This window comes from Myodes glareolus, chromosome 17, assembly GCF_982192425.1.
Source record: "Myodes glareolus chromosome 17, mMyoGla1.1, whole genome shotgun sequence".
Classification (NCBI taxonomy): domain Eukaryota; kingdom Metazoa; phylum Chordata; class Mammalia; order Rodentia; family Cricetidae; genus Myodes; species Myodes glareolus.
The window spans coordinates 56,620,112-56,645,448 of record NC_142042.1 but is presented as its reverse complement, the minus strand read 5'-3'; the positions used below and the strand labels follow the sequence as shown (position 1 = coordinate 56,645,448).

The window sequence follows — 25,337 nt, the reverse complement described above, 5'->3', positions numbered from 1 at the left end:
TTTTAGGACACTGGAAAACCCTTGTGTGAAACGGGAGGGGGTAAATGATGAAACTCTGCCCACTGCAGTGGCTCTCTGAAGGAGCAGTCACACGGCTCTTCGGGGCTTTCTCAGAGGCAGTATGATAGACACCAGCGGTTCTAAGGCTTGGGGTGCTGTCTGTCAAAGCAGCTCACTACACTGTCTTAACACGCCATACAGAAAGCAGATAGGTGATCCTACCTGCCATGGGACGTCCCCACACCAGTGCTTTCCCTCCGCCTTACTTCTAGTGCACCGGAAGAACAACCTAGTGGAGCATAAAACACAAATGGTTAAGGCTACAAAAAGTCTTTAAGAGGTTTTTTTTTTTTTCAATTTTTAAAAAGGGGTTTTAATTTTCTTTTTATGTGTATGAGTGTTTTGCCTGCATGTGTATATATGTGTACCACATTCATGCAGTGCCTGTAGAGGCCAGATGATGGCACTGAATTCTCTGGAAGTAGTTACAGGCCTGTAAGTGCTGTGGGTTGCCTATTATGAGTACTGGGAACGGAATCCATGTCTTCTGCAAGAGCTGGTGTGGGAGAATTGTCTGTATTCTGTCAATCATGTTTTAAATAAATGCTGATTGGCCAGGCAGGAGGTGTAGGCAGGAAAACCAGACAGGAAGTGGAAATGATGCAAGGAGAGCAGGAGAATTCTGGGGAGGAGGAAGCTGATTCTTCGCACTCCTGCCCAGATCACCGAAACAGCAGGATGTGATTTGCCAGCTGGAAAAGGTACTGAGCCACATGGCTAACTTAGATCAGAAAAATGGGTTAATCTAGATGAGAGAGTTAGCCAGTAAGAGGCTAGAGATAATGGGCCAATCAGCTTTATAACTTATAGAGATCTCAGTGTTATTTTTCTCTGGGACTAAACAGCTGGGGGGATGGGGCGGAACAGAAAACCCAAATAACAAACAGGCCCCCTCATGTTACAAAGAGCGATAAGTGCTCTTAACCACTGAGCATCTCTCCAACCCCCGTAATTCAGAGAGAGAGAGAGAGAGAGAGAGAGAGAGAGAGAGAGAGAGAGAGAGAGAGAGAGGGTCTCACCACAGTCCAGGCTGACCACATCCAGAAATCTGGATTCAGGTCTCCATGCTTGCACAGCAAGCTGTTTACCTACAGAGCCCCCCAGTCCTTGCAGAAGACATTGTTAAGGGCTGGAAGGTCAAGAACAAAAATGATACAATAACCAGAGAGTATGCACAGGTTTGTTCTTTTTATTCTGTATGAAGAACAAATGAAATGGAGAAAGTAATCAGCAATGGCTGCTATAATTAGAAAGAAACAAACAGACAAGCAAACAAAAGAACTAACCAGATATTGTGTGTGCCAGAATGGAGGTCACAAAGCTGTCTAAATAAGGAAATTGCCAAACAAAGAAGATACCAGCAAGCTAGACACTGTATCACACAGCTGATTCTTCACAACCTGGGGATCAAGACCATCATCATCACCCCTCCGGACAGAAGGTGGGAGGGGCACACTGGGATGCACGACCAGCAGAGCCTGGCCGCTCCAGCTCTCTTCAGGCCGCTTTTCTCAGTGTAGCTGCACTCAGCCTCACCATCTCAGCTCAAGCTTTCCACCAGTGAACGTGGTGTTTGGAAGTAGCTGGAGCTGGGTTCGAACCCCTGCAATCCCACTTCACAAAGGTCAACACTCAGATTCCCTTCCTAACCTCTCTCGTAGTCGTCTTGCATCTACCTTGTAAAACAGAGATACTATAATCAATCACAGCAGGTGGGCACGGAAGACAAGGGGTAGCACGGTGCCACATGGCTGCCATTCTGTGGTAGTTATTACCTCAGCTGCCCCTTTCCTCCACGGTGTTCATTTTTGAATCTCCAAGGTTCTTTTAATGCAAATTAGAAATTCACTGATTGCCTTCTACCACCTGGAAAGGTGGGTGTTTATCAAGGGGTAAGAGATCGTAAGTGTCAGAAGGACTGCACCAAATAAAGATCTGCCAGCCCCTCAACTAACAGAAAGCAATGTGCGACTGTATATATATAAACTACATTTTCAGGCTAGGGAGATGGCTCAGTGAATGAAGTGCTTCCTTGCAAATGTGAAAATTAAAGTTCTGAGCCCCAGAACCCACATCAAATCCAAGTGAGTATGGCAGCCTTACTTATAGTCCCCGCACTCAGGAGGCAGAGACAGAGGGTCCCCAAGACAAACTGTCTAGTAGGCTTGCAGAACTGGTGAGCTTCAGGATCAGTGAGGACCCTGCCTCAGTAAATAAAGTGGAGAGTGACCAAGAGAGTCACTCAACATCAACCTCTGGCCTCTACACACATTTACACACATGCACGTACACACACCCACATACATACAGACATACATATACACATATCCCCCACATACATATAAACAACAACATTCCATTTACAACAAGATTAAAAACATAACCAGAGGAACACATTCAGTAAAATGAGTATGAGAACTTTATAACGGAAATTATCTAAAATCACTGAGAGGAAAATTTAAAGTCATACTACACCACGCTCACAGACTAGAAAAGTCAATATGGATGTCTGCTCTCTCAAAACTGATCTCTGTAAATTATGCAACCTCAACAGTGTTGTCTGTAGAAACTTAAGAATTTGAATCTGTATTTGATATGCAAATACAAGGATCCCACAAATGCCAGCACAATCTTGAAGTTGGGAGACATACTAGTTTACATAATTAACCATGCAAGAATATGTAAATGAACCAATGGACAAAAATTAGACACCTTAGACATTGACCCAAACTTAGGGTCAATTAATTTTTTTTTTTTAAACAAGGATGCCAAGTATTTCAGGTTGGGGACAGAGACTTAGAATACATAGATTCTAAATTACACAGACTATTACACAAAAACTGTCATGTATGTATGACCTTCTCAGTCTACCTTCTGTCCTCAAGCCTCCACTGAAGTGAGGGCCAGGGGTAGGGTGCAGGGGCAGAGTATGCCTTAGGTTTGATTGATTCCAACCAGCTGAATAAGAACCACCAAACCCAACATCTGCAGTTCTCTGCGTGGTCATGCTACTTCATGCCTCGGCACACCAATGCAATACATTTATTTAAAAGAACATGGAATACCTGGCAAGTTTCTACTTACTTTTTAAATCTCACGGTAGATAACATCTCTCATCAATATGGACTTTCCCACCGTTCCCAGGGGAAACCGCACTTTATTGAGTACTCAGCATGTTAGATCTTTGCCCTCTTTCTATTTGCAGAATTGAAAGCTGACAAGCTAGTGGGTTGATGTTACTAGCGATGGGACAGTTATGGAAGAAGAATAACAACACAGCCATTAATCCAGACATCAACCATCGACATCTCGGATTATCTAGTTGCTCAGCATTTAGCACGGTGGTTCTCAACCTTCCTAACACGGTGACCCTTGAATACAGTTCCTCATGCTGTGGTGACCTCCAACCATAAAATTATTTTCATTGCTACTTTGTAACTATAATTTTTGCTACTGTTATGAATCCTAATGTAAATATTGATATGTGACCCCTGTGAGAGGGTCGTTTGATGCACCTCCCTCTCCGTGCCAGGGTTGGGTTGAGAACCCTGACTTAGGGAGCGACAAGGTAAATGACGCTCAATATGTGCAAAAATAGCTTGTCTTTCAGTAATGATTTTAAAGAATAATCAAAAACATATCTACCTGCAACTCTTTCAGATTAAAGAGAAAAAAAGAATAAAGGAAATGTTTCTAGATGCTCCTTACGGACACTCACCTCCATTCTTTCTTGCCCTGTGACAGAAACAAGCCCTGAAGCTCTACCACGAAGTCCTCATGCAATAAACAATGAGAAACAGGAATACTAGAAGGGAAAAAAAACATTGTTAGGAGACAAGAAATAGAAGCCAGCAGTCTGAAGTCAGATCCAAACTTGAATTCTTATTTTTACGGATTTATTTGGAAACAAGGTCGCACTGTATAGCCCTGGCTGGCCTGGAACTCGCAACCGAGACCAGTCTGAATTCTTATTTTTATTGATTTATTTGGAGACAAGGCCACACTGTGTAGCCCTGGCTGTCCTAGAACTCACAACCGAGACCAGTCCGGCTTCAAACTTTCAGCAATCCTTCCTCTGCCTCTTGAGTCCTGGCGCACAAACGTGTAACACCACAGCCACCCAACTACAGATTTTTACACTAAGGATTTACATGTGGCTTGTATATTTCACATATCATTTTCCTTGTAGGTCCTAAGGAAAGGATCCAGAGTCTCTCTTTTCCTACTTCCTAAAGCAAAGCATGACAATAATTGTTTTTCTTCACGGCTCAGGAGTTTAAAACTGCCTGTTACAAGATATCTACACTGCAATACTCCCAGGAATGACTTGTAGTCTAAGGCTGGCCAAGAGGTAGATTCATTGGGAATTTTCCTTAGGTTCTCCCACTGCCCTTTACCCATCAATGCCCTATTAACTGTCCCTGACTGCTACTCACTTACCTACTTCTAACAATAATCTACTAATTTGCTTCTTGTCTGACATAATTTTTTAAATGTCCCCCTAGCTTCCAGCAGAAACACATGAACAACACTCAGGGTAGGTTTTAGTGAAGGTATAAAGCATGCTCCTGTGACCTGTGAACCTGTTTCCAGCCTGCAGTCTGCTGTCAGACACACCTCAACGCTCAAGGGTAAGTACTGTCCTAGCTTGTATTACATGCACCCATGAGTGGCACTCCTCCATGTATGAATATTAATTCCTACAGGGCGACAGGGAATGCCTTTGATCCCAGCCCTTAGGAGACAGAGACAGGAGGATCTCTGGGTGTTTGAGGTCAGTCTGGTTGACAAAGCAAGTTCCAGGATAGTCAAGGCTGAAGAGAGAAACCCCGTCTTGAACAAAACAAAACAAACAAACAAAAAATGTGAGCTTTGTTTTTAGAGGTCTTATTCTTTATTTTCTGTTTAGGGGTATTTTGTCTGCATGTCTATACACCAAGTATATGTTGTGCCTGCAGAAGCAAGAGGAAGGCATCAGATCCCCTGCAACTGGAGTTACAGACATTTGTTAGTTCCTGTGTGGGTGCTGGAAATCCAACCTTGGGGTCTCTAGAAGAGCAGTCAGTGCTTTTAAATGCTGACCCATCTCTCCACTCCCCAAAATATTTGCCTTAATTCTGAATCAAACATGTTAAGTACCCCGATGCTTAATTCCTATAAACACGAGCATGTGTCTCACAAATCTCAATATATTTAGAAACTAGAAATAGTAAACTGTCATGCAAAACGGAGCCATCATACAACTCATCCTAGCCCATTATAAAGTTATGATACTGAAGAAAATAACTTTAATCTACCAACTTCAGCAGGCAAGAGAGCGGGAAGAAATGTTAGTTAAACGATGCCGCTGTTTAATTCCTTAGAGAATGCAAACACCTGGTATATACGATTGTCACACTTGAGGGCAGTATTAACTTTCCTCGTTTTGGAGAAGCTTGACATTTCCAGGTCTCAGCCTTCGCATCCATAGAACCCGAGCTGCGCATCGATCTTTGCTGTTTCTTTCAGCGCAGCTCCCTAAAGAAACTGGATCTCTCTGGAGAACTACTCCCTAAAGACATTGGATTATTAACCTCACACCACGTCGATGCAGGAAAAAAAGCAGGTATCTAACTCCTAACCTCAAACATTAGAAAGGGAGACCTAAAATGGGTGCAAAACTAGCGAGTTAATTCCCACGTTCACTGTCTACGCTTTCTAGACAGCGCGCAAAGGATGCTGGGTGGGACAGAGGGGGACCAGCTAAGGAAGGCCCGACGGGTGACTAGAAACTTGAAGCTGAGTCTGGAAGCATCTGAATATAGGAGGAATCCGCGATCCAGAGACGTAAGCTGACCAGGCTGGGTCACTCGGTGCAATCGGGCTCCAGACTTACTCGGTGGCCTGCACGAAGCCGCATGTGTTCGTCCGGCACACGTAGAAGCTCTTTCCCTTATTCGGGCCATCGCGGACGCCGGTCTTTAAGAAGCAGACGGTCCCTGAGGAGATAAGAAGGTCAGCAACGGCCACTCCAAGGTAGTGCCACAAGCCCGTGAGGGAAATCCTGAGACTCGGAAGACTCGGAGCCTTACCGTGCTCCGGACACTTTACCAGTTCCATGACGCCAACTGACCCAGACACGCCGGGTTTCCGCCCTTGACCCCGCCCCCAGAACGCTCCGCCCAGCGTTTGACCCCTGGATTCGGAGAACCAATCAAATGGGAGATCCGCTCACCTTCCACCAATTACAGCCGCCCTCAGGCTGGCGCGCGCCGAAATCAAACTGAGGGGGCGTGGCCGAGGTCGACGTGGGACGCCAGATGGTTCCCGGACCTGGAGAAACGCAAGATCTAGGGAGGCTGAACCTGGGTGACTCCCAAGTAACCCGTGAGCCCTTGACGCAGCCGGGGGAGCCTGAGGCGCTCGCTTGCTCGGGAAGCAGCTGCTGTGGGCGAAAACACTTAAGTTTGAGGCGTCTTAGACACGGGAAAGTCCCTTAAAACTGCGGGAATGTATTGTCTGTAATAGAGTAGTGGGACCCCGGACAACCTTTAAATAAGTGTAGCATCCTACCCTCGAAGTCCCCCAAGATCCAAGAGGCCTGAGTGCTCGACCTCAGAACAGCTGCCGGGATCTCGGTTCCAGGCTCTGCGCCTTTGGACCTCAGAGCTGCCTCTGACTGTTAGTGAGGTTCTTAGGGCCACCTGGTGTGCAAGCCCGGTGTCTGAGAGAAGAACCGGAGGAAAAATGGGCCTCACGTGCAGGCTAATTTTACTTTGTGTGTTTTGTATGGTTAACCCTTTTGAACTTATTTTGCATTTGTAGTTTAAAAATCGGGAGTGACCTTAAAAGAATATTGCATTTGAAATTGTAATCAAGGGGCTAGGGACATGGCTCAGAAGCTGAGTGATTGCTGGCCAGCCTGGTTTACAGAATGAGTTCCAGGATAGGCTCCAAAGCTGCAGAAAAACCCTATCTTGAAAAACCGGGGTGACAGGTGGAGTGAGGACTGGGGGGGGGGGGCGGTATTGCTGATCATTCTTGCAGAGTTTGGTTCCTAGCACTACTTCTGGCTGCTCCCAACCAGGCCTCCACAGATTCCGACACTTGTTCACACACAGAGACACAGACACAGAATTAAAAATAAAATAAATCTTTAGAAATTGTAATAATTTTATTGGTGAACAAAAGAAGAGGAGTGACTATCCGAGTTTGGTGCAATAGAGATGGCTTCATATTTATGTCTCAGCCCTGCAGAGTGCCACACACAATAGCTAGGGGGACAGAATAGCTGTGGTGTCTAAGAAGTCTGGGCTACATGGAGAATGTAAAATTTTAGGAGTCCAGAGGAGGGGAGATAGACCCGAGGTATTATTTATGAATTAAGCAGTTCTTACTAAATAGCTTTTTGGTGCCCCAAGAGGAGTAGGTGTTTGAGAAATACAAAGTTGACTTAATGCACATATTCAAAACAGCTGTTCTAACCACAAGGGGCTTACTGAATGGAGAAGACTAAACGAGCCTATACCCAGTGCTTAAATAAATATAAAATAATATTTAAATGTCAAGATGAATGGAGCCAGCAGCAAACTCTGGAGAGCTGGAGGAAGATGTGAATTTCCGAGGACATTCAGCATGCCCACAGTTCTCCGGAGAAATTTTGCAAATAGGCGAGCACTTCCTTTCTTCCCAGATTGCAGTTCAAAGATCTGTCTGTGCCTGCGAAATAGATGCTGCGTGAAGAGATGGAGGCCGCAAATGCCGGGCTCGCGGGAAGAGGACCCTGGTGAGTCTCTCCTGCACAATCTGATTTTGAAACTGGTCAAAGCGGAGGTCTCAGCTACGGCATTCCAGAGGAACCTTTTCCTCTGCCGCTGTCCATCCACAAAGGTCCAACTCAGCAGACATGGACACAGAAAACTTCCAGGAAGGGAAGCCGTGTCTTCTGCAAACTTAGAATCTGCTAAATCAAAATGTTTAGACCCCGGGTCATATGAATAAGAGCGGGGGTGGGGCAGTGAGACCGCTAAGCGGATACAGGTGTGGTGTATATATATCTCATATATAGTCTTAGCCTGAAAACCTCTGGAGAGAACCTTGGAGAATAGGCCTTATAAATCTCTCTTTTGAGTTGAGAGTGGAAGTTTTGGTTCTCCTGATAGCTTGTCGTACTCAGAATGCGTCGAGTAGACCCTAAATCTAGATGTTTTAAATGCACAGGTGAACAAGCCAATACATTATTTGAGTGTGGGGCTGACTCAAGCTCACAAGCTTGATTATTCTGTACCTGGACTGTGCCACACACTACACTAAAAGTTAAAAAAAAAACTATTTTTTATTTATTTTGAGATAAGAGTCTTAGAATTGTAACCGTCAAATAAGTGAATTCTATGAGATCTAAATTAGGACTCAAGAAAGATGTAAATGGTGCCAGAACCTTCCACGTGGAAAGCGAATGGTAGATATGTTCACATCCTTAGGAACGAGCCTAGGGGTTGAAGAACTGGGTAGTAGAGATCCTTTCCTTTCAGATGGTGTTGATCTGTTTCTCTAACCTGTGAAATAAAATTCAGGGCTGAACACACATTTTCATTCCTGAGGAAATGAAAACATATCTGCCTAGCACTAGGCTGCCTAGCATATGTGAAACTTACTGGGCCCTCACTAGATTCTGGAGGTTAGAGGACCAGCCAAAACAGTAACCCTGTGACATTCCTGCCAGCTTCGTTTAAAAATATCCAGCAATTTAAAATTTTCAGTCATTTGTCAGATTCTCATAGTTCTGCAAGTCTTGTTTGTTACATATGTGTTCAAATGTGATTCTCCAGGCAGCTGTCAGTTCTAAGTTTCCTATTTTGTGGGGTGTGAGTTGAGTAAGCAGTGCTGGGGGCCTTGAGCATGCCAAGTACTGAAACACTAAGTACCACTCTGCCTGATACCCGATTTTATGAACCTCTCAGGCATTTGGATTGTCGTAGACAACAGGCTGAGTACCTCAGTCTAACTGCCAGGGAACAGATCTTTGCCCTGCAGCAGGTTCTGAGAAGGGAAGTTGTCAAATCTCAGCTCTCTCTGAGGAATGTTCCTAAGATAAGGGCTTTTACCCTTTTCTTTTTTCTTTTCTTTTTTACTTTTTGGCTCTATTTTCAGGGCTAAGGCATATTTCTTTCACTGTCTCAGGTTCTAGGGCTAAAGTGTGTTTCTTTGGTTATGGGTTCAGGGCTAAAGCGTTTCTTTCACTAGCTCTGGTTTAAGGGCCAGGGTAGTTTTCTTTGGCTGGCCCTTTTGCCCTACAGGTCTTGTCTCTGTCTGTCTGTCTGTCTGTCTCACACGACTAGGCTGCTAAACTAAAGCTTAAACATTTAAAATTTTAAAAGCATCTAGTGACTCAGGTACTTCACCCGCATTTCATCAAACATTTGGGTGTTTGCTGTGGCGTCCAAATCTAAGAACAAATGAAACAAAAGTCCTGCCATTTTATAAATTGTCACTAGGTGGCAGCATATTAACGTGAAAGCCATGCAAAAGGCCAACCCTCCTGTGTTTCATTCTTTCTGCTTAAAAACATGTACTGCTCACTCAGTTTCATTTTGTTTGGTGCCTTCCCAATACATGAGCGTTTTTAACTTGTCCTCTGACAAAGGCACAGTCAAGAGGATACGGTGAGCAAAGATCTTCGTAATCGGAACTGTCAATCAGTTTGACAAATGCTTTGATTGTACCAAAATTTTGCAGTATTAGATTCCAAATTTCACTTTTCTTAAACTATGATGCCAAGAGTTGCTCAAAGCCATTTCTTTTCCTTGTAGTCAATTCCTTGTAGTGTTGTTTTTAATGTATAAATTGCATTGCCAACTGGGTTTGGAACATTTTTCGTGTATAGTATAATGTGTATGTACGCATATACATGGACATGTGTGTGTGTGTGTGTGTGTGTGTGTGTGTGTGTGTGTGTGTGTGTGCGTGCGTGCATGTAGAGGCCAGAGATTGACAAGACATATCGCCTAGTTTTCTCTACCTGGTTTGTTGAGGTAGAGTCTCACTGAACCTGCATCTTACTGGCTGAACAACAAGATCCAGGGATCCACCCGTCTCCATGCGCAACCTGTCTTCTAAGGGTGCTGGGGATCCAAACTCGGGTCCTCATGCTTACAGGACAGGGATTTTACCAACGGTGCCCTCTCCACAGTCCCTCCCCACAGTGTTAGACCATTTTTATCATCCTGAAAGTCCCATTAACCTAGTGGCCTCTGTTTTAAAGTTTTGCCTTCTGAACATCTTCTATAAATGGAACCATGAAGCTTGTCAACTGCTCCTCTTCTTACACGATGCCTTGGAGGTTCATCCATGTCGTTTGGTGTATCAGTGTCCCACTCCTCTTTAGGGATGAATAACATTCCTTTTTACTCATTTGCCAGTGGGCAGACTTGTGCATGCCTGTCCCTTTGGGGTCACGGGAATAATGTTACCGTGAACACTGACATACAAGTCTCCACATGGGCTTTGTTCTTATTCTTCCTGGGTAGGTAATTGGGAGTGAAGCTTGGTCAAATGGTGAATTAACTTCTTAAGAAATTGCCAAATTACTTCCCAGGCTGGTTGCACCATATTGTTTTTCTATCAACCATACCTGAGGTTCCCCCCAACACCACATCCTCATTGGCACTTGGTATTAGCTGTCCTTTTTAATTATTGTCATTCTAACAGGGATAAAACAGTATATCACTTTCCTTTTTATTTGTATTTCCCTAATGACTATTGATGTTAAATTCTTTATCTTTTTGGGGGGGGCACATCTTCTCCCATTTCAAATGATCTTGAGAAGGCTTTTTCCATTAAAGGTTTATATGGAAGTTACACGAAAACCAAAGTAAAAGTGGCATTAATCCAAGGACATCAGAGAAACAATAATGGTTTGTATAATGTTACACATCAAAATTGTTTGTGTATTCTGACTTAAATCATGCCAATATTTGGAGACATTAAACTATAAACTTTTAAAACTCCGTATTACATGGCTCTGCTTCTCTCCCTCTGGGAAGCTGGGCTGGCAGATCTGTGCTGTTTTACTCTCTATAACTAGCATGCATTGCTCTTATGATTTAAAAAATCCAATAACACCATTAAAAGCAAGCACACGGGGAGATATGACAAAGAGAATGTACCAGAATAATAATCATCATGATTGTGTAAGATGGCAGAATTTGAGACGCCCTCCCTGTTTTTCATTCCCATGTAATGTCCTTACCCTGCCACGGAATGGCTTTGGGATAAGATCTCTGTGCCTCCCCCATAATCCTTTATGCCTGCTTACTTCTCAGCCTGGCTATTGAACTCCATCCTGTAATCAACCCCTTCTTTTTTTTTTGATTCTCTTCATTTCCTCCCACCCTCATCTCGGTATCTAATTTCATCCTTTGAACCAAGTCCTTTCTGCCTTTTGCTCATCTCCAGACTAGTTATTTTGTTTAATTCACTATATTCTCAGCCCTAATTTCCAGCGTTCCTGAAAAGCAGGAACACTCCTCGCTGCTTCCCTAAGGCCCTAACCACACTACACAGAGACGACCAGGACGAGAAGGCTGCTGTGGCTGTGTACAGTTGCCCCGAGTTACCTTTCCTCTGGGTGGGGACACACTGCACTTAGACACAGGCTCTCCTGTTGGGAAGGAACATGCTACCCCATGTTCTGAAGATTCACCACCTCTGAGTCTCTCCGGGTGCTGGGATCTTAGTGGCCGAGACAACCTCCACAGATCTGGTGATGGCTCCCCACACCTCCCTCACGGGTTCACATAGGTGCTGGAAAGAGCACCCTCTGCATTGCGCTACTATATTTCAGAGCAAAATGCTCTTAAATGGTCCACCCACAGCTGAGCACTTAGCGTTATTTATACTCAGCCCTTGGACCAGTTATGAGTCTCTGCATTAACTGCTGTCCACTGCAGAGAGAAGCTTCTCGGACCAAAGCTGAGAGCAGCACGGATCCATGGGTATACACAAGCATTTGCAGTACGGTGTGACAACATGACAATTTGGCAAAACAATAGCAGTAGGTTCTCCTCTAGGGCATATGATTCTCCCCCCCCCCCCAACCCCGTCATGGACTTTGAACCAGGTTTACAGTATCAGACATGAAGTCTTCCCTGTGAATCAGGCCTCATAGTCGTTCAGAAAGCATGCTACATTATTTCACTAGTGGGTACATTGTTCCAGGCTGGTTGGTATTATAGCATGTAGGATCCAGCACTGGGCAAGATCTTTGATGTATTTCTTCCCCAGCAGCCTGCATAGCACCTGCTGGCACTGTTGTAAGCTAGTCGGCAGAGAAAACCTTTTCTGGTTAGTCTGAGATTGATTTCTCTATGTCCAAAGCGAGTATTACCTTCAGCAATGGGATCTTACCACACAGGTGTGATGAGCAACCAAGAGCAATGGAATTCTTTTCTTGGGTTGGAATAGCATAGGTTTCCATACAGTTTTTTCACGCACTGTTCATGTTGGTTAATCCTGCCAACACCTCATTTCCCCACCCCATCCTGCTCTGTGCTGAACTGTTTGTTCCCTCTTTCTACTTTTGTTTTTTCCTGTCCCCACCCCCTGCCCCCGCTTACTTACTATTCCTCCTCTCTTAAGGTGTCCACCCTCCAGTGGCCTGTTTCTGGTTTCCTGGCTTCCATATGTACTCCAGGATAAAAATACAAAAGATTAAAGCTAGAATACACACATGAGAGATAACATGCAATGGTTGTCTTTCTGGGCTTGGCTAGCCTCAAAATTTTTCCAGTTCCATACATTTGCCTGCAAATATCATGATTTCATTTTTTTTACAACTGAATAATACTCCGCTGTCTATATGTACTACATTTTTCTTACCCACTTGTCAACTGATGGGCATCTTGATCGATTCAAGTGCCTCAATCGTGACTATAAGGAGCTAGCTCTAAGGACCGTGAATATATAGTCATCTCTGTAGTAAGATGTAAGTCCTTTGGGTATATGCCCAGGTTCAGGGAGCTTCAAGGAAGAGGCAACAAAGGGGAGAAGTACTGTGACATGCATACTTGGGTCATCATCTGGCTGGTATATGCGTTCATGCACAGCAGCTGTGCTTCCTACACAAGACTGAGCCAATCAAAAGTCTAACATAGACCGGGGGAGGAGGCTGAGGTCCCACTGCTGTCAGATGAGCGACTGGCATTTGATAGTGGGAGGGAGAGTCGCTGTTTGATGACTCGGCCACTGGTAGGTTGCTCATGGCCCCGGTTTATAATCTCACACCTGTGTGCATATGAGCAGGACAAGTTGCCCGTGGGGGATTGGTCACAAATTCTCAAAGATTTATGTGGAAGGTCTGGGAGGTGTTGGAGGGAGGTGGTGGTGAATGGGTGTGATCGATATACATTATAGAAATGTATGAAACTTTCAAAGAATGCGAAGAAACTATTTTAAAACTAAAATATTCTTCAAAAAACTGTAACTTTTAAAAAGCATGGTTGATCCTGCTATTTCTCTGAGTAAAACTCCCCAGCGGCTCTCTATTAAATTGGAGGAAGATATAATCTTCCCTTGGGTTCATAGGATCAGCCCAGGTTTCCTTCCTACCCACTGCAATCCTGCCACCTGCTTGCCCCATGCCTACCCCATCCGCCTTCACTTTCTTCAATGCCAAGCTTCCCTTTGTCCTTAGGCCTCTGTTCATCCATCACCATCAGCCCCCACTTTTCACAGTTCTTTAAGGGCCCAGTCTCTCACCCCTGAGACCTCAACCTAAGCAATACCTCTGCCACACTTGCCCTGTGGACATCTCCACAGAGCCCCCTGGGCTGCTGTTCTGTCTGGGAGAGTCCATTTGTTTCCCGCATAGCACTATGCACATAGGTCTGTCTGTCTGTTCGCTGTCTGTCTCTTCCATTGACTGTACATAAGTGCCAAGATGAGAAACTAGTCATGTTCAGGACTCTAAGTACAGGTCATAGAAATTCAATACATACCTGTTGCATGGGTGGCTGAAAGCAGAGTGGAAGGACCCTTAGCATCACTTAGTGCACCCTCTGGTCCCTTCCACAGTATCCCTTCATGGATGCGGCACAGAAACTCCATTATCACATGCCGGGGACCTCTAATGCCTGCTGAGAAGGACACGTTCTGTCCGCAGTGTCCATCCTTGTCACTTGCCGTTACACGAGGTCCATCAAGTCTTCTCTTGTGTCACTTGAAAATATTCTCGTGTGACTGTTTTTTCCTCTTCCCATAGCGTCTGCACATTTTCCCTCCAGAGAGACCGTTCCAGCTGCCACAAGTCTCTCCCCTGCCAGCCCCCCACCGCAGTAATCTTTTCCAAGTGATATTTGCTTCATTTCAGGCATCTCCAATGAGATGACTGTGGATAGTTATAGCCTTTATTTTGGCTCTGACCAGTTTATTAGGTGGCTCCTCCTCCCCCGTTTCTTTATAGCAAATATGCCACGCTAGTCATTTATATCGAGTATGCAATCAACCCAGACCACGGCTTTCATCTTTCACACACGGAATCAAGATACCCAGTGCATCTAATTTGCTTGAACTTAGCCATGGGTCCTGAATTTCATCTTGTTAGTTGGATCTGTCCTTCCTAGCTTGTCCAGATCTCTTTGACTCTTGTTTCTCAGGGCTGACTTATTAGAGCTACCTCCTGACTGAGCACTTGACAAGCCTAGCCTCTTTGCCTTCAGCCATGCTGTCTGTAAAAATGCCGAGCCAGGCAGAACATTCCTCCCAGTAAACATGATGCCATAGTCGTCCAGTGTAGAACGGACTTACATAGTGCTCACTCTGTTGCTGTCAGTCATGGATGCTGCCCTCTTATCCCCTTATTGATCAGAATTATAGCATGGAAGAAGACGAAATGAGGCTAATCTGGCCTGGATCTTTTTTTTTTCTTTTCTTTTCTCTGTGGTGTGTGGCCCAGGAAAAGGTCCAAGGCCACGGAGGGACATGGCTCTTCAGGACACAGCTCTCGCCTTTTTCTAGGCTGGTGGTTCGTCCGGCCACATTATCTCCTGTTTTGTTGCTTTGCCTCCCAACTTCTCTCAGTTCCTGCTCCTGACCCATCGGCCTTTTCCTTCCTCTCTCTTTTGGTCTTCTCTCAAGGTTCATGAGTATTTGGATGAAGGCTAGGAAGAACTAAGTAAGGGAGTTGCTACGTGGGCTCGCAGTGAGAAGAGGTGATTGTGGTGAGACCTGAGGCTGGCTCCTTACGGACCACAGTGCAGAAGTCCTGCTGAGCCCCATGACCCAGCTCGCCTCACTCATCAGTTCCTCTTTAACACTTCCTCACCCTGTTTCCTGGACTGACCTTACGTCATCTTAACTGGAAGCCAACAGTCTTGCATCCATACATGACAGACACTGTCTCCTGCCCCGCAACAGAGGCAGTAAAGCCACCTGAGCTCTGTGAACACTCGCTGCCTCTGCCTCTCGGGACTTCTTCCTAAAAGCTTGCGGTCAGCTCCTCGCCACTGGGCCCATCCAGAGCTCCCCGTGCTTCTGGGTGAGAAGTGTGGTTCTCCCACTGTGGGCTGCCGGCTGTTATTTCTGCTTTCTCACCCCTGATGAACTAGCTGCCTTTGTGTCTTCCCTTCCATTCCCTCTTCCACTCCTGTTTGCTTCTCTACTCCCTCCCTCACCTACGACACTTCTCCTTCAGTGCAGGGCAGATGAAAGCAGCGTTGCTGAGGGCTGTGGTGGGAGCTGTGGCGTCCTGGTTCTTTGTGTCCCTACCCAGAGCTTTGCATGCATCCTTAAGCAATCCCTCTGCATCCTTAAACTTTTTCGTGATGACACCATTCCTGCCACTCCAGTAATTGCTTATTTCTCATGGAAGAGCTGGAGCATGGCTAAGTGGCAGGTGGGGACATTTTTCCCACTTCACTTGACTGATTTTGCTTTTAGGTTGTACATGCTATGCATGTGTGCGTGCGTGCATGCGTGTGTGTGCATGTGTATACTTATACAATAAAACATACCAAACCTATAGCGCCTAAGTAATTTACTTCCACTGAAAAATGTTATCAGACTTGAAGAACATTCACCTAGGGTAAATACAGGGCAAGCAGCTCATTGATTATCCTGACAGTTCTGCCATGGCATTGTGTTCCCCACAGTTCACACACTGAAGCCAATATATTGGTATTTGGAGATGGGCCTTTAGGGAGGAAGTTAGATTTGGATGAGCTTTTAAAGGTGAGGCTCTGTGGTGATTATTGATGCCCTCCCCAGAAGTCGCAATAGGGCTGGGGAGAGGGCTCAGTGGGTAGAGCATTTACCACGCAAGGGTGAATCCCCAGAACCTAGGTAAAAACTAGATGCAGTAGCACACTGTAATACTGCATCTGTAACACCAGTACTACTCCAGTGAAGTGGGAAACTGAGACAGGAGAATTCCTGGAAGCTTGTGTACCAGCTGGTCTGGCATATGTGACCTGTTCAAGCATGATGCAGAATGCAACATCCAATGCTGCAAATAAAACACCCTGCTCAAGCATGCTGCAAAATGCAACACCCAATGCTATTATTCTCTGACATTCGCAAGTGTGCCATGGTATACGTGTGTGTGTGTGTGTGTGTGTGTGTGTGTATGAGAGAGGGAGAGAGAGAGAGAGAGAGAGAGAGAGAGAGAGAGAGAAGGGTGTTCTGTTTGTCTAGAGAGCATACTAAAGAGGAAGGTAGCTCAGCTCATCTACAGGTCAGGAAGAGCCCTCAGCTGACTGTGGATCAGTCCCCAATCTAGGATTCAGACTTGAGATCTGGAAGGAAATACATTTCTGTTTTGTCACTCAAAATGCCTCTGGTGTTTTGCTCTGGGCCTAAGCACACCAATACAAATCTCCAGACTAATTGTTTACTATCTTCCACAGCATAATCCCACATACAATGTTTTCCAAATGTGCCGTTTGCACTCAAATCTACATGTAAATTGAATTAGCTAATTAAGGCAGGTATAAAGTATCCCAGGATAGGAGTCTCCCATGATTCCATTTCTTATTATTTTCCATGCATTTATATATCTTTGCTTTGAACTCCTGGGCTAGATCACACTGGCTTCTCAAAGTGCCCAGACCACATTATCTTGATGTCCCTCCATCCCTTTTCCTGGTAGACAGATTCTTTCCTGAATCCTTCCTTCCATTCACCTCCAGACTGAGAACAGCACAGCGATCCTGCTCAGTCCTGTTTTGTGCCTGAGTCTACGTGTGTGTTCAGATCCCACGTCTTGCTCTCTGCGGAAGTACGGAAGTACGCCGAGAACTAAAACACAGGTAGCTAGCGGATGCCAACAATGCCTAAAGACATGACTGCGGACTCCCTCACTTCCAGCTCATTTCAGCCTCCCACCGAGCCCTGTCAAGTCAGGGACATTAGCTTCATTCCCTGAATCTTAAAGGGACAAAAGATCTTCGAGATAATCATCAGTGTGATAGTGAGGCAAGGACAGTTCAGGCACCCTCTCCTCTGCTGTCCAAGGACCTAGCTGGGGACATCCCCGTGGAAACCTGGGATCCCCTCTAGAACCAAGCCTCTTGCCAACCCTAAAATGGCTCCCTTAATGTAGGTATCTTCTTCCCTGCTCCTATATCCGCCCTTCCTCCATCTCCACCCTCCCACTCCCCCAAGCTGTTGCCAGTCCTTCCCTTCTCCCTTCCCTCTCCCCCCTTCCCTTTCCCCCAATCTCACTCCCCTCCCCCATGCTCACAACTTTTGCCCAGCAATCTTACTTGCTTCCAATTTCCAGGAGGCTCTATATATGTTTTTCTTTGGGTTCACCTTGTTATTTGGCTTCTCTGGGCTTGTGAACTATAGGGTTAATGACCTTGGTTTATGGCTAAAGTCCACAAATGAGTGAGTACATACCATATTCATCTTTTTGGGTCTGGGTTATCTCACTCAGGATAGTGTTTTCTGTTTCCATCCATTTGCATGCAAAATTCAAGATGTCATTGTTTTTTACTGCTGAGTAGTACTCTAATGTGTATATATTCCACACTTTCTTTATCCATTCTTCCATTGAGGGGCATCTAGGTTGTTTCGAGAATCTTTGTCCGGCAACGGATGGAGATAGAGACAGAGACCCTCATCAGAGCAACGAACTGGGCTCCCAAGGCCCAGTTGAAAGGCAGAAGGAAGGAGAAGATGAGCATGGAAGTGAGGGATTGGTCCACCAACTGAGGCAGTGTGCCTGTTCTAATGGGAGCTCACTATTAGAGTGGGTCTGAATGAGCATTTAATCAAACCGGACTCTCTGATTGTGGTTGACAATGGGGGCTGACTGAGAAGCCATTGATAAAGGCACTGGGACTTGTTTTTACGGCATGTTCTGGCTTTCTGGGACCCTAGTCTATACAGATGCACAGCTCCCTAGACCTGGATGTAGCGGGGAGGGCCTTAGACTTCTCACAGGGCAGGGTTCCCTGCCCTCTCTCAAGCAGGGTGGGAGAGGGAAGAGGGGGTATGGGGGAGAGGGAGGGGGTTGGGAGGAGGGAAAGAAGTGTAAATACTTGAGTGGAAAAATAAAATAAAAAATATTCTTTATTAGAAGAAAATAAATAAATAATAAATCACTCTGACAGAAAAAAAAGGGACAAAAGATCAAAGTGGTTGCTGAGAAGAAGTAGTACCTTCAACCTGCCTCTTGGTGAGGGCTCCCGTGTTTACCAAGTGAGGAAGGACAAACTACTAAATGGGGCGGGCACATGATGATGGGTGGCGCTCATTTCATGCTTCACTGAATGCCTTTCGTCACTCACGCACCACGGGTATATGTATAAGCACCTATGCGCCAGGACCCGACGCTGGGCGGAGCGGGAAACCCTTGCTCAAGCTGAGCCCCGCCGCTTCGGCGGCTGGCAGCTCCACTCGTCTTCCCTCAGCAGAGCTGTTCTCTCCGTACAGAACTGCTGTTTGTCAGTTTTAGGGCTCAGAAGGCATTTGAACCAGGCTTAAGGGAATGCTGGCCATTCCGATATCAGCACCCTTTTATTGAGCAGGTGGTATTCTGAGCAATGACAACCAGAAGACCCTCAATTTTCTGCAGCCAGCAGCGTGATACAAATGGCTGCCGGCAGACAGGCCGTTAAACATCGCGAAGATTCCCTAAAGGCAGGCTTGAGAACTTGTAGCGCCTTCCTTCAGTGACAGGCGACCATTCCAAAACTCGCTCTCCGGTGTCTGTTTCAATTGCTTCATAAGGCAGCGCTGAGTGGCCATGTACTCAACATATGTTGGGCTGAAAGGAACGATGTGGAAATCAGGCCTGAGTACAAAGGGCTCCCCTGCTCCCCCAGACGAAATCCATCTCTCTTGTACTAGATAGCTGGCACTTAGAGGGTCCTGAGACCTATCATTGCTGTTTTGCCAGTGTTCCTCTCGTTCCTCTCGTGTTACTTATATGTCTCTGCTCGTGAGTAGGTGGACTCTCTGCAGCCGGCCAAAGCACAGCGTGATGGAGAGCGCTGCTTTTGGAGTCGTAATCCTTAGTGATCATAAAACGGGAGTGCGTTTCCCTGCTTTATGCTTCTGATGGATAACTCCGTGTGTCAACTTGACTGGGCTCAAGAACGCCCAGATAATAATACAGCGCTGTTCCTGGGCATGCCTGGCAGGGTGGCGCAGGAAGAAGCGGGCAGGTAAGCCGCAGAAAGATCGGCCCTGTGGGCTGGAGAGTTGGGTCAGTGATTAGCACTTGTTCCTCTTGCAGAGGACCCAGGTTCAATTCCCAGTATTCACATGGTGGCTCACAACCATCTGTAACTCCAGTTCCAGGGGTTCTGACACCCTCTTTGGGCCTCCATGATCACCATACACACCCCGGATGCATATAAATACCCGAAGGCAAAACATTCAATACACATACAATAAAACAAAATAACCTAAAATTTTTTTTTTAAATAAAAAGATCAGCCATCAGGTTGGTAGCTGCAAACTATTACCAGCTCAGATAGAGCCAGAAGCCTGAGAAAGAGCAAATCTCCTCTTCTTGATGTGGAACATCAATCTTCTGTCCTTGCACATCCAACCTTTTGGTCCATGGGGCTGCAAGGACTACATGCCTTTGCCCTTCAGTTCTCAGGCCTGGGGCCTCAGCGTGGGAATCAGCTAACAGCTCCCCTCATTTCTCCAGCCCCTGGATTCTGACTAAATCACACCATTTGCCTCACTGGAGCTCTGGCACCCATGACTGTGTGGAACAATTCCCAGAATAAAGTTCTTCTTACATCTCTGTCCGGCTCCTGTTGTTCCTGTTTCTCTGGAGGACCCTGACTGATGCCATTTTCTTCCTGGTGTTGTCACAGAGAGTCAATCCTTCGAAGCCAACGGTAGCTGCTAGGAAGGAAATCCTTCCTCCACTTCCCTCTTTGCCAAGAGAAGAACTTTGCTAGCAATTTCTGCGTGCCTGGCTCGTAGTGCAAGCTTTGTCACTCAGTCAGGACCACGGGATGCTTGGTAAATACACGTATCTCATCATTTCTATTTTATACTAAAATTCTACAATAGTTGGCCATCTATTTGATTCTCAATTTTCAATTTTAATGATATTTTAATTTGTCATTTTACCATATAAAATGTGAGGTAATCTTTTTTTAAGATACTATTTCTAATTCCTTAAGCATAATTTACTAGAAGACGCATCCGCTCCTCAGTACAACAGGAGCAATAGTAGAAATTAGGTAAATGCATATGTGTAGATTTATTTCTGGTCTCCGGTTCTGCTCTGTTGGGTTCTTTCTTTATATGGACATATTTCAGATGGTCTTAATTATTGTATTTTACAGAGTTTCCTGGAATCTGATTTTTGCTGTTCCTTCAGCTTCTTATTTTTAAACAAGGTCTTCTTGACCCCAAATAATTTGTATTTTTTATTTAGTACTAGGATGAGAGTGTTGATGCCTAAAAATAACCTGGGATTGGAGTCAGGAGTCCACTAAGTTTGACACTAATGCAGTTTAGGGCTTGACAAGTATTTATTATGGAAGGGGGCTGCGGGGCTGCTCTGTGCCTTGCAGGGTGTTCAGAGAATACCTGGGCTCTTATTCACTAGCACTTCCCCAAGCTGTGACACCAAAAATGTCTCCATGTACCACCAAATATCCACCAGGGAGCAAATTTGCCCCCTTCCTACACTGCTAACAGCTGCTTTACATCGGCAGATCAACTCAGAGATAATTGACGTGTTAATGATGCTGAGCCTTTTAGCTTTGAAAATAGACTCTCTAGTAGGTCTTTTTCAGCTCAGCAACGTCGTACTTAGAGTTTTAAATGTAGAATTCTTCTACATATGTCCCTAAATTTGTTCCAAGGCATTTGATACTTTATTCTATTATAAATGTGATTTCCCAAATGACTTGGCATCAAACTAAAGTTCACCTTTTTTTTTTGTACCGATCTAGAACCTGATTGGAGTTTCCTGCAAATGTAATCAAGTTACCTGAAAATAAAGGCAGCTTCCTTTCCGTTTCAATCGGTTTGCTTTTGATTTCTCTGTCCTGGTGTGTTGTGAGGTAAGCCCACAAGAGACCCCCACATGGAGATCTTCGAGAGGAAAGGAAAGTCTTGTCAGCAACTGCGTGAGTAACTTGCCCAAATCGTGCAGCCCCAGACCTTACAACTCTTTGTCTTTGGTGCACAAAACCTGCATCCTGGTTGGCACGCTCCAGGTAGCACAAAGCAGAACTTCGGAAACCAAAAGGCACGACTAGTTTAGTACATTAAGAAACTTTTTACCGGGGGACTTTCTTGGAACTATGGACTAGGTCTGATTTTGCCAGGTGTTGGGGTCTACATGACAGGTTTTATCGGCGTGGCATCAGTTGTGTTAATGTCTGGGGGCCTGTCACAGTATTGAATTCTGAGAACTCTCAGTCTGGTATTCAAGAGACATAGTGCTAGCTGGCATCCCAACTCACTCCTCACAGGCAGGAAGCACTCAGGATTCGGTAACTGAATGTGACACCCTTTGTTAATTCGAGGACGTTCCCCTCTATTGTCTGTGTTCTGAGAAATGTGTTGGACATGAGCCCTAGAAACCACTAAATGTTTCCTTGCACCTACTGAGATGATGAAGAATTTTCTCTAAATTCTGTTAACACAATGATTTACATAAATTGAATTTTTCATGGTAAGCTAGTTTTGCATTTCTTAATACAACAGGCCCAGTGGTAAATCGCAATTAGATCGTGGTTGGTTGTGATTTGATGTGTCGCTGACGTCTATAGACCATAGACAAAGTGGTTTTTGTGCTCTGCTTTGCTTTGTCTTTGAGGCAAGGCCCTATTATGATCTCCTTAGAGTCTAAGCTGGCCTCAAATCTGCGATCTTCCTGCCTCCACCTCCCGAGTCTGGAATTAGAGGCATGTACTACCATGCTTGCCTTTTTTGCTTTCTTTCCTCGAAACAGGGTCTCCCTATGTAGCTGAGACTGGCCTCGAACTCATGGTCCTCCTTCCTCCGTCTCCCAAGGACTGAAATAACCAGCATGTACTTGATGCCTGGCCTAAGCAATGATTTCCTGGACAGCATGTGAAATATAGCATTCCTGTCATTTTTGTTCTCAAAGCTACTGCACACACTAAGAGATACTCTGTAGGAGTATGACACCAGAGTAACAGGATAATTGAGGAAAAGTGTAAACTTTGGTGTTTTATCCTTTCCAGCATGTGTGTGTGTGTGTGTTCACGTACAGGTGGAAGCGAGAAGTCAAGCTCAGATGTCTTTCATCAGGAGCAGTCCACCTTGATTTTTGAGATTGGGTCTCACATTGGCCTGGGGCTCACTGGTTCAGCTAGTCTGGATGACCAGTGAGTGCCAGGGAGCCAGGGATCCACCTGTTTCTGCTCCCCAGTTCTGGGATTGCAGGCACAGGCCACCAAACCAGACCAGGCCTTTTTTTTTTCTTTATGTCAGTTCTGAGACCGGAACTCATGTCTTCAAGGTGAAACCTTCACCATCTCAGCTATCTTTCAGCCTCTCCACCACGCTTTTTAATGTACTAAAATATACAAGAAAAGATTGCTATTCTTCCTGTGTAAGTGCACATCCCAGTGGTCTTAAGTTCAAGCAAATTGTTGTACAATCACCACCATTCAGCTCCAGTGAGTCTTTCATCTTCCTAAATCAAAGCCCTCTAATCAATTAAACAAACATCCCGTATTACTTAGCCTTAGAAAGCACTATTCTGCTTTATGTGTCTATAAACTTGATTATTCCAGGCACTTATTATGAGTGAATGAATCATATACCATTTATCCGTTCATGATTGGGGTGCTTCACTTACAGTATCTCTAAGTTCATCCATGTTGTAGTATGTGTCATAATGTCCATTCCTTTGAAGGATGGCTGATATAGGATTCCACTCTGTATGCTGTGAACATCATTGGTTAATAAAGAATCTGCTTTGGACCTATTGAAGTGCAGAATAGGGCAAGGCAGGAGTTCCAAGCAGATAGAGGAGGAGAGAGTAGGTGGAGTCAGAGAGGAGCCATGTAGCAGTCGCAGGAGACAGACACCGGAAGCCAGGCAGAACCTTACCAGTAGACCACAACCATGTGGCAATACACAGATTAATAGAATTGGGTTTATAAATAAATAAATATATATAATAGAATAATGTTTTACATATATAGCATTCTGTTAATTTATTCATATATCCATGGACATTGGATTGCCTTAGACTTTAGGCTATCATGAATGCTGCTGCTATGAACATGGGTGCACAAAATCTCTTCATGTCCCTGCTTTCAGTAATTTGGGTATACACTCAGAAGCAAAGTTACTGGATTACATAGTAATGCCATGCTTACTAGTAGGATAATGTAAATAGGGTAAGGAAAGGAAATGAAAGGCAGTGTCCTATGCTGTTTTACATTCCCAACTATGGCGCCCAAGCTTTCCACCCCATGTCATACAAAACTTCATCTGTGCTGTGTGATAGACCTACTTTTGAATGATAAAAAAGCAAAGGAGCTGGGCATGTAGCTGTGATCAGTGAGTGTAGTCATAACCTTGAGACGCTGCTTTGATGGTGGAGTTTTGCTGTCTGCTGATGGCCTCGGGATGTGATGCAAGACTGCAAAAGGCCGAATCCGTCCTCTAAAGCCTTTTAATTCTTTGCACAATTATCTCATATATTACCTTGACTCTGAGTGCCTTTAAATAGAAATGCATGTTCCAAATTCCTCTGTCTGCATTACTCCCTAAGGACTCTCCTCAGACAAATTGTTTTTCTTTTAATTTACCTACTTAAATCTAAGTCGATGATCCTTGGTCTATAGTATTATCGTACCAAGAGCTATTAATGGTATGTGTTTCAATTAGGGACTCATTGCACACACACACGTGTACGTGCTATCAAAGGACACACACTGTTCTTGTCATAGTATATCTGTTCTATGTGCCCAGGACTTTTGTTTTGTCTTGTTTTGTTTTTCCAGGCAAGGTTTCTCTGTGAACAGTTCTAGCTGTCCTGGAACTCACTTTTGTAGACTGGACTGGCCTGGAGCTCATAGAAATCTGTCAGCTTCTCCCTCCCAAGTGCTGGGAATCAAAGTGTGCACCACTTCCCACCTGGTATGCCCAGCACTTTCAATGATTATTTTCTGTTTGTAAAATTTCATGAAGTACAAACCAACTGTCCTTGACCTCTTCCTGCAGCTGAGGGACTCCTGTGCCTCCTGACTCCACCTTCCAGTTACTGGGTCAACAGTCTGATCCCTGATCCTCCTGCCTCTGCCTCCCACGTGCTGGGACCAGTGTGAGCCTCAATGCCTTGTGTTCATGGTGATTAGTGTTATAACTAATAACTAAAGTGTCGAAAGTCCCTCATATTGAAGAATGGCTTACTCCGTTTACAGTCAAAGGGAAGGTTGTCAGCTGCAGACTCACACCAGTGATAAGGGTCTTTCCATGTAGTGCTATGCATGATATCAGAACATATAAAAATGTTTCCTGGCCACGGTCCCAGGTAGAGAGACAGCTCAGAACAAGAGCTGGGGGCATTCACAGTCTCAGTTTCCAAAGAGTTCTCAGGGGGAGTAGGGAGCTCTTTGAGATTCTGTCTTGTATCACATACAACTCTCTCTCTCTCTCTGAATATCATTCAGTCTAGAACATACAAACTGGCTATTTGAAAGAAAACGCTCCCCAAAGGGAGTGGCACTATTAGGAGGTATGGCCTTATTAGAGTAGGTGTGGCCTACTCTAATTGTTGTTGGAGGAAGTGTGTCATTGTTGAGGCAGGCTGTGAGGTCTCATATATGCTCAAGATA

General features: G+C 45.0%; 1 protein-coding gene and 1 long non-coding RNA gene across 2 annotated transcripts in view; one reads left to right on the top strand and one right to left on the bottom strand.

Annotated features, from left to right (window-relative positions):
• Nucleotides 1–6,203, bottom strand: part of Ttf2 (transcription termination factor 2) — a 31,063-nt gene extending 24,860 nt beyond the window's left edge. Inside the window, exons 1-4 of the mRNA XM_087897702.1 lie at nucleotides 6,132–6,203; nucleotides 5,936–6,038; nucleotides 3,779–3,865; nucleotides 223–289 (exon numbers count right to left, since the gene is read on the bottom strand). Of these exons, the coding sequence (XP_087753828.1) occupies nucleotides 223–289; nucleotides 3,779–3,865; nucleotides 5,936–6,038; nucleotides 6,132–6,159 (285 nt within the window). The 5' untranslated portion in view covers nucleotides 6,160–6,203. The remainder of the gene's footprint in view (nucleotides 1–222; nucleotides 290–3,778; nucleotides 3,866–5,935; nucleotides 6,039–6,131) is intronic.
• Nucleotides 6,204–12,841: 6,638 nt separating this feature from the next.
• On the top strand, nucleotides 12,842–21,890 carry LOC125405557 (uncharacterized). Its single transcript, XR_007233607.3, has 4 exons — nucleotides 12,842–13,284; nucleotides 19,486–19,703; nucleotides 20,370–20,520; nucleotides 21,465–21,890. It is a non-coding gene; the product is annotated as an uncharacterized LOC125405557 (long non-coding RNA).
• The last annotated feature ends 3,447 nt before the right edge of the window (nucleotides 21,891–25,337 follow it).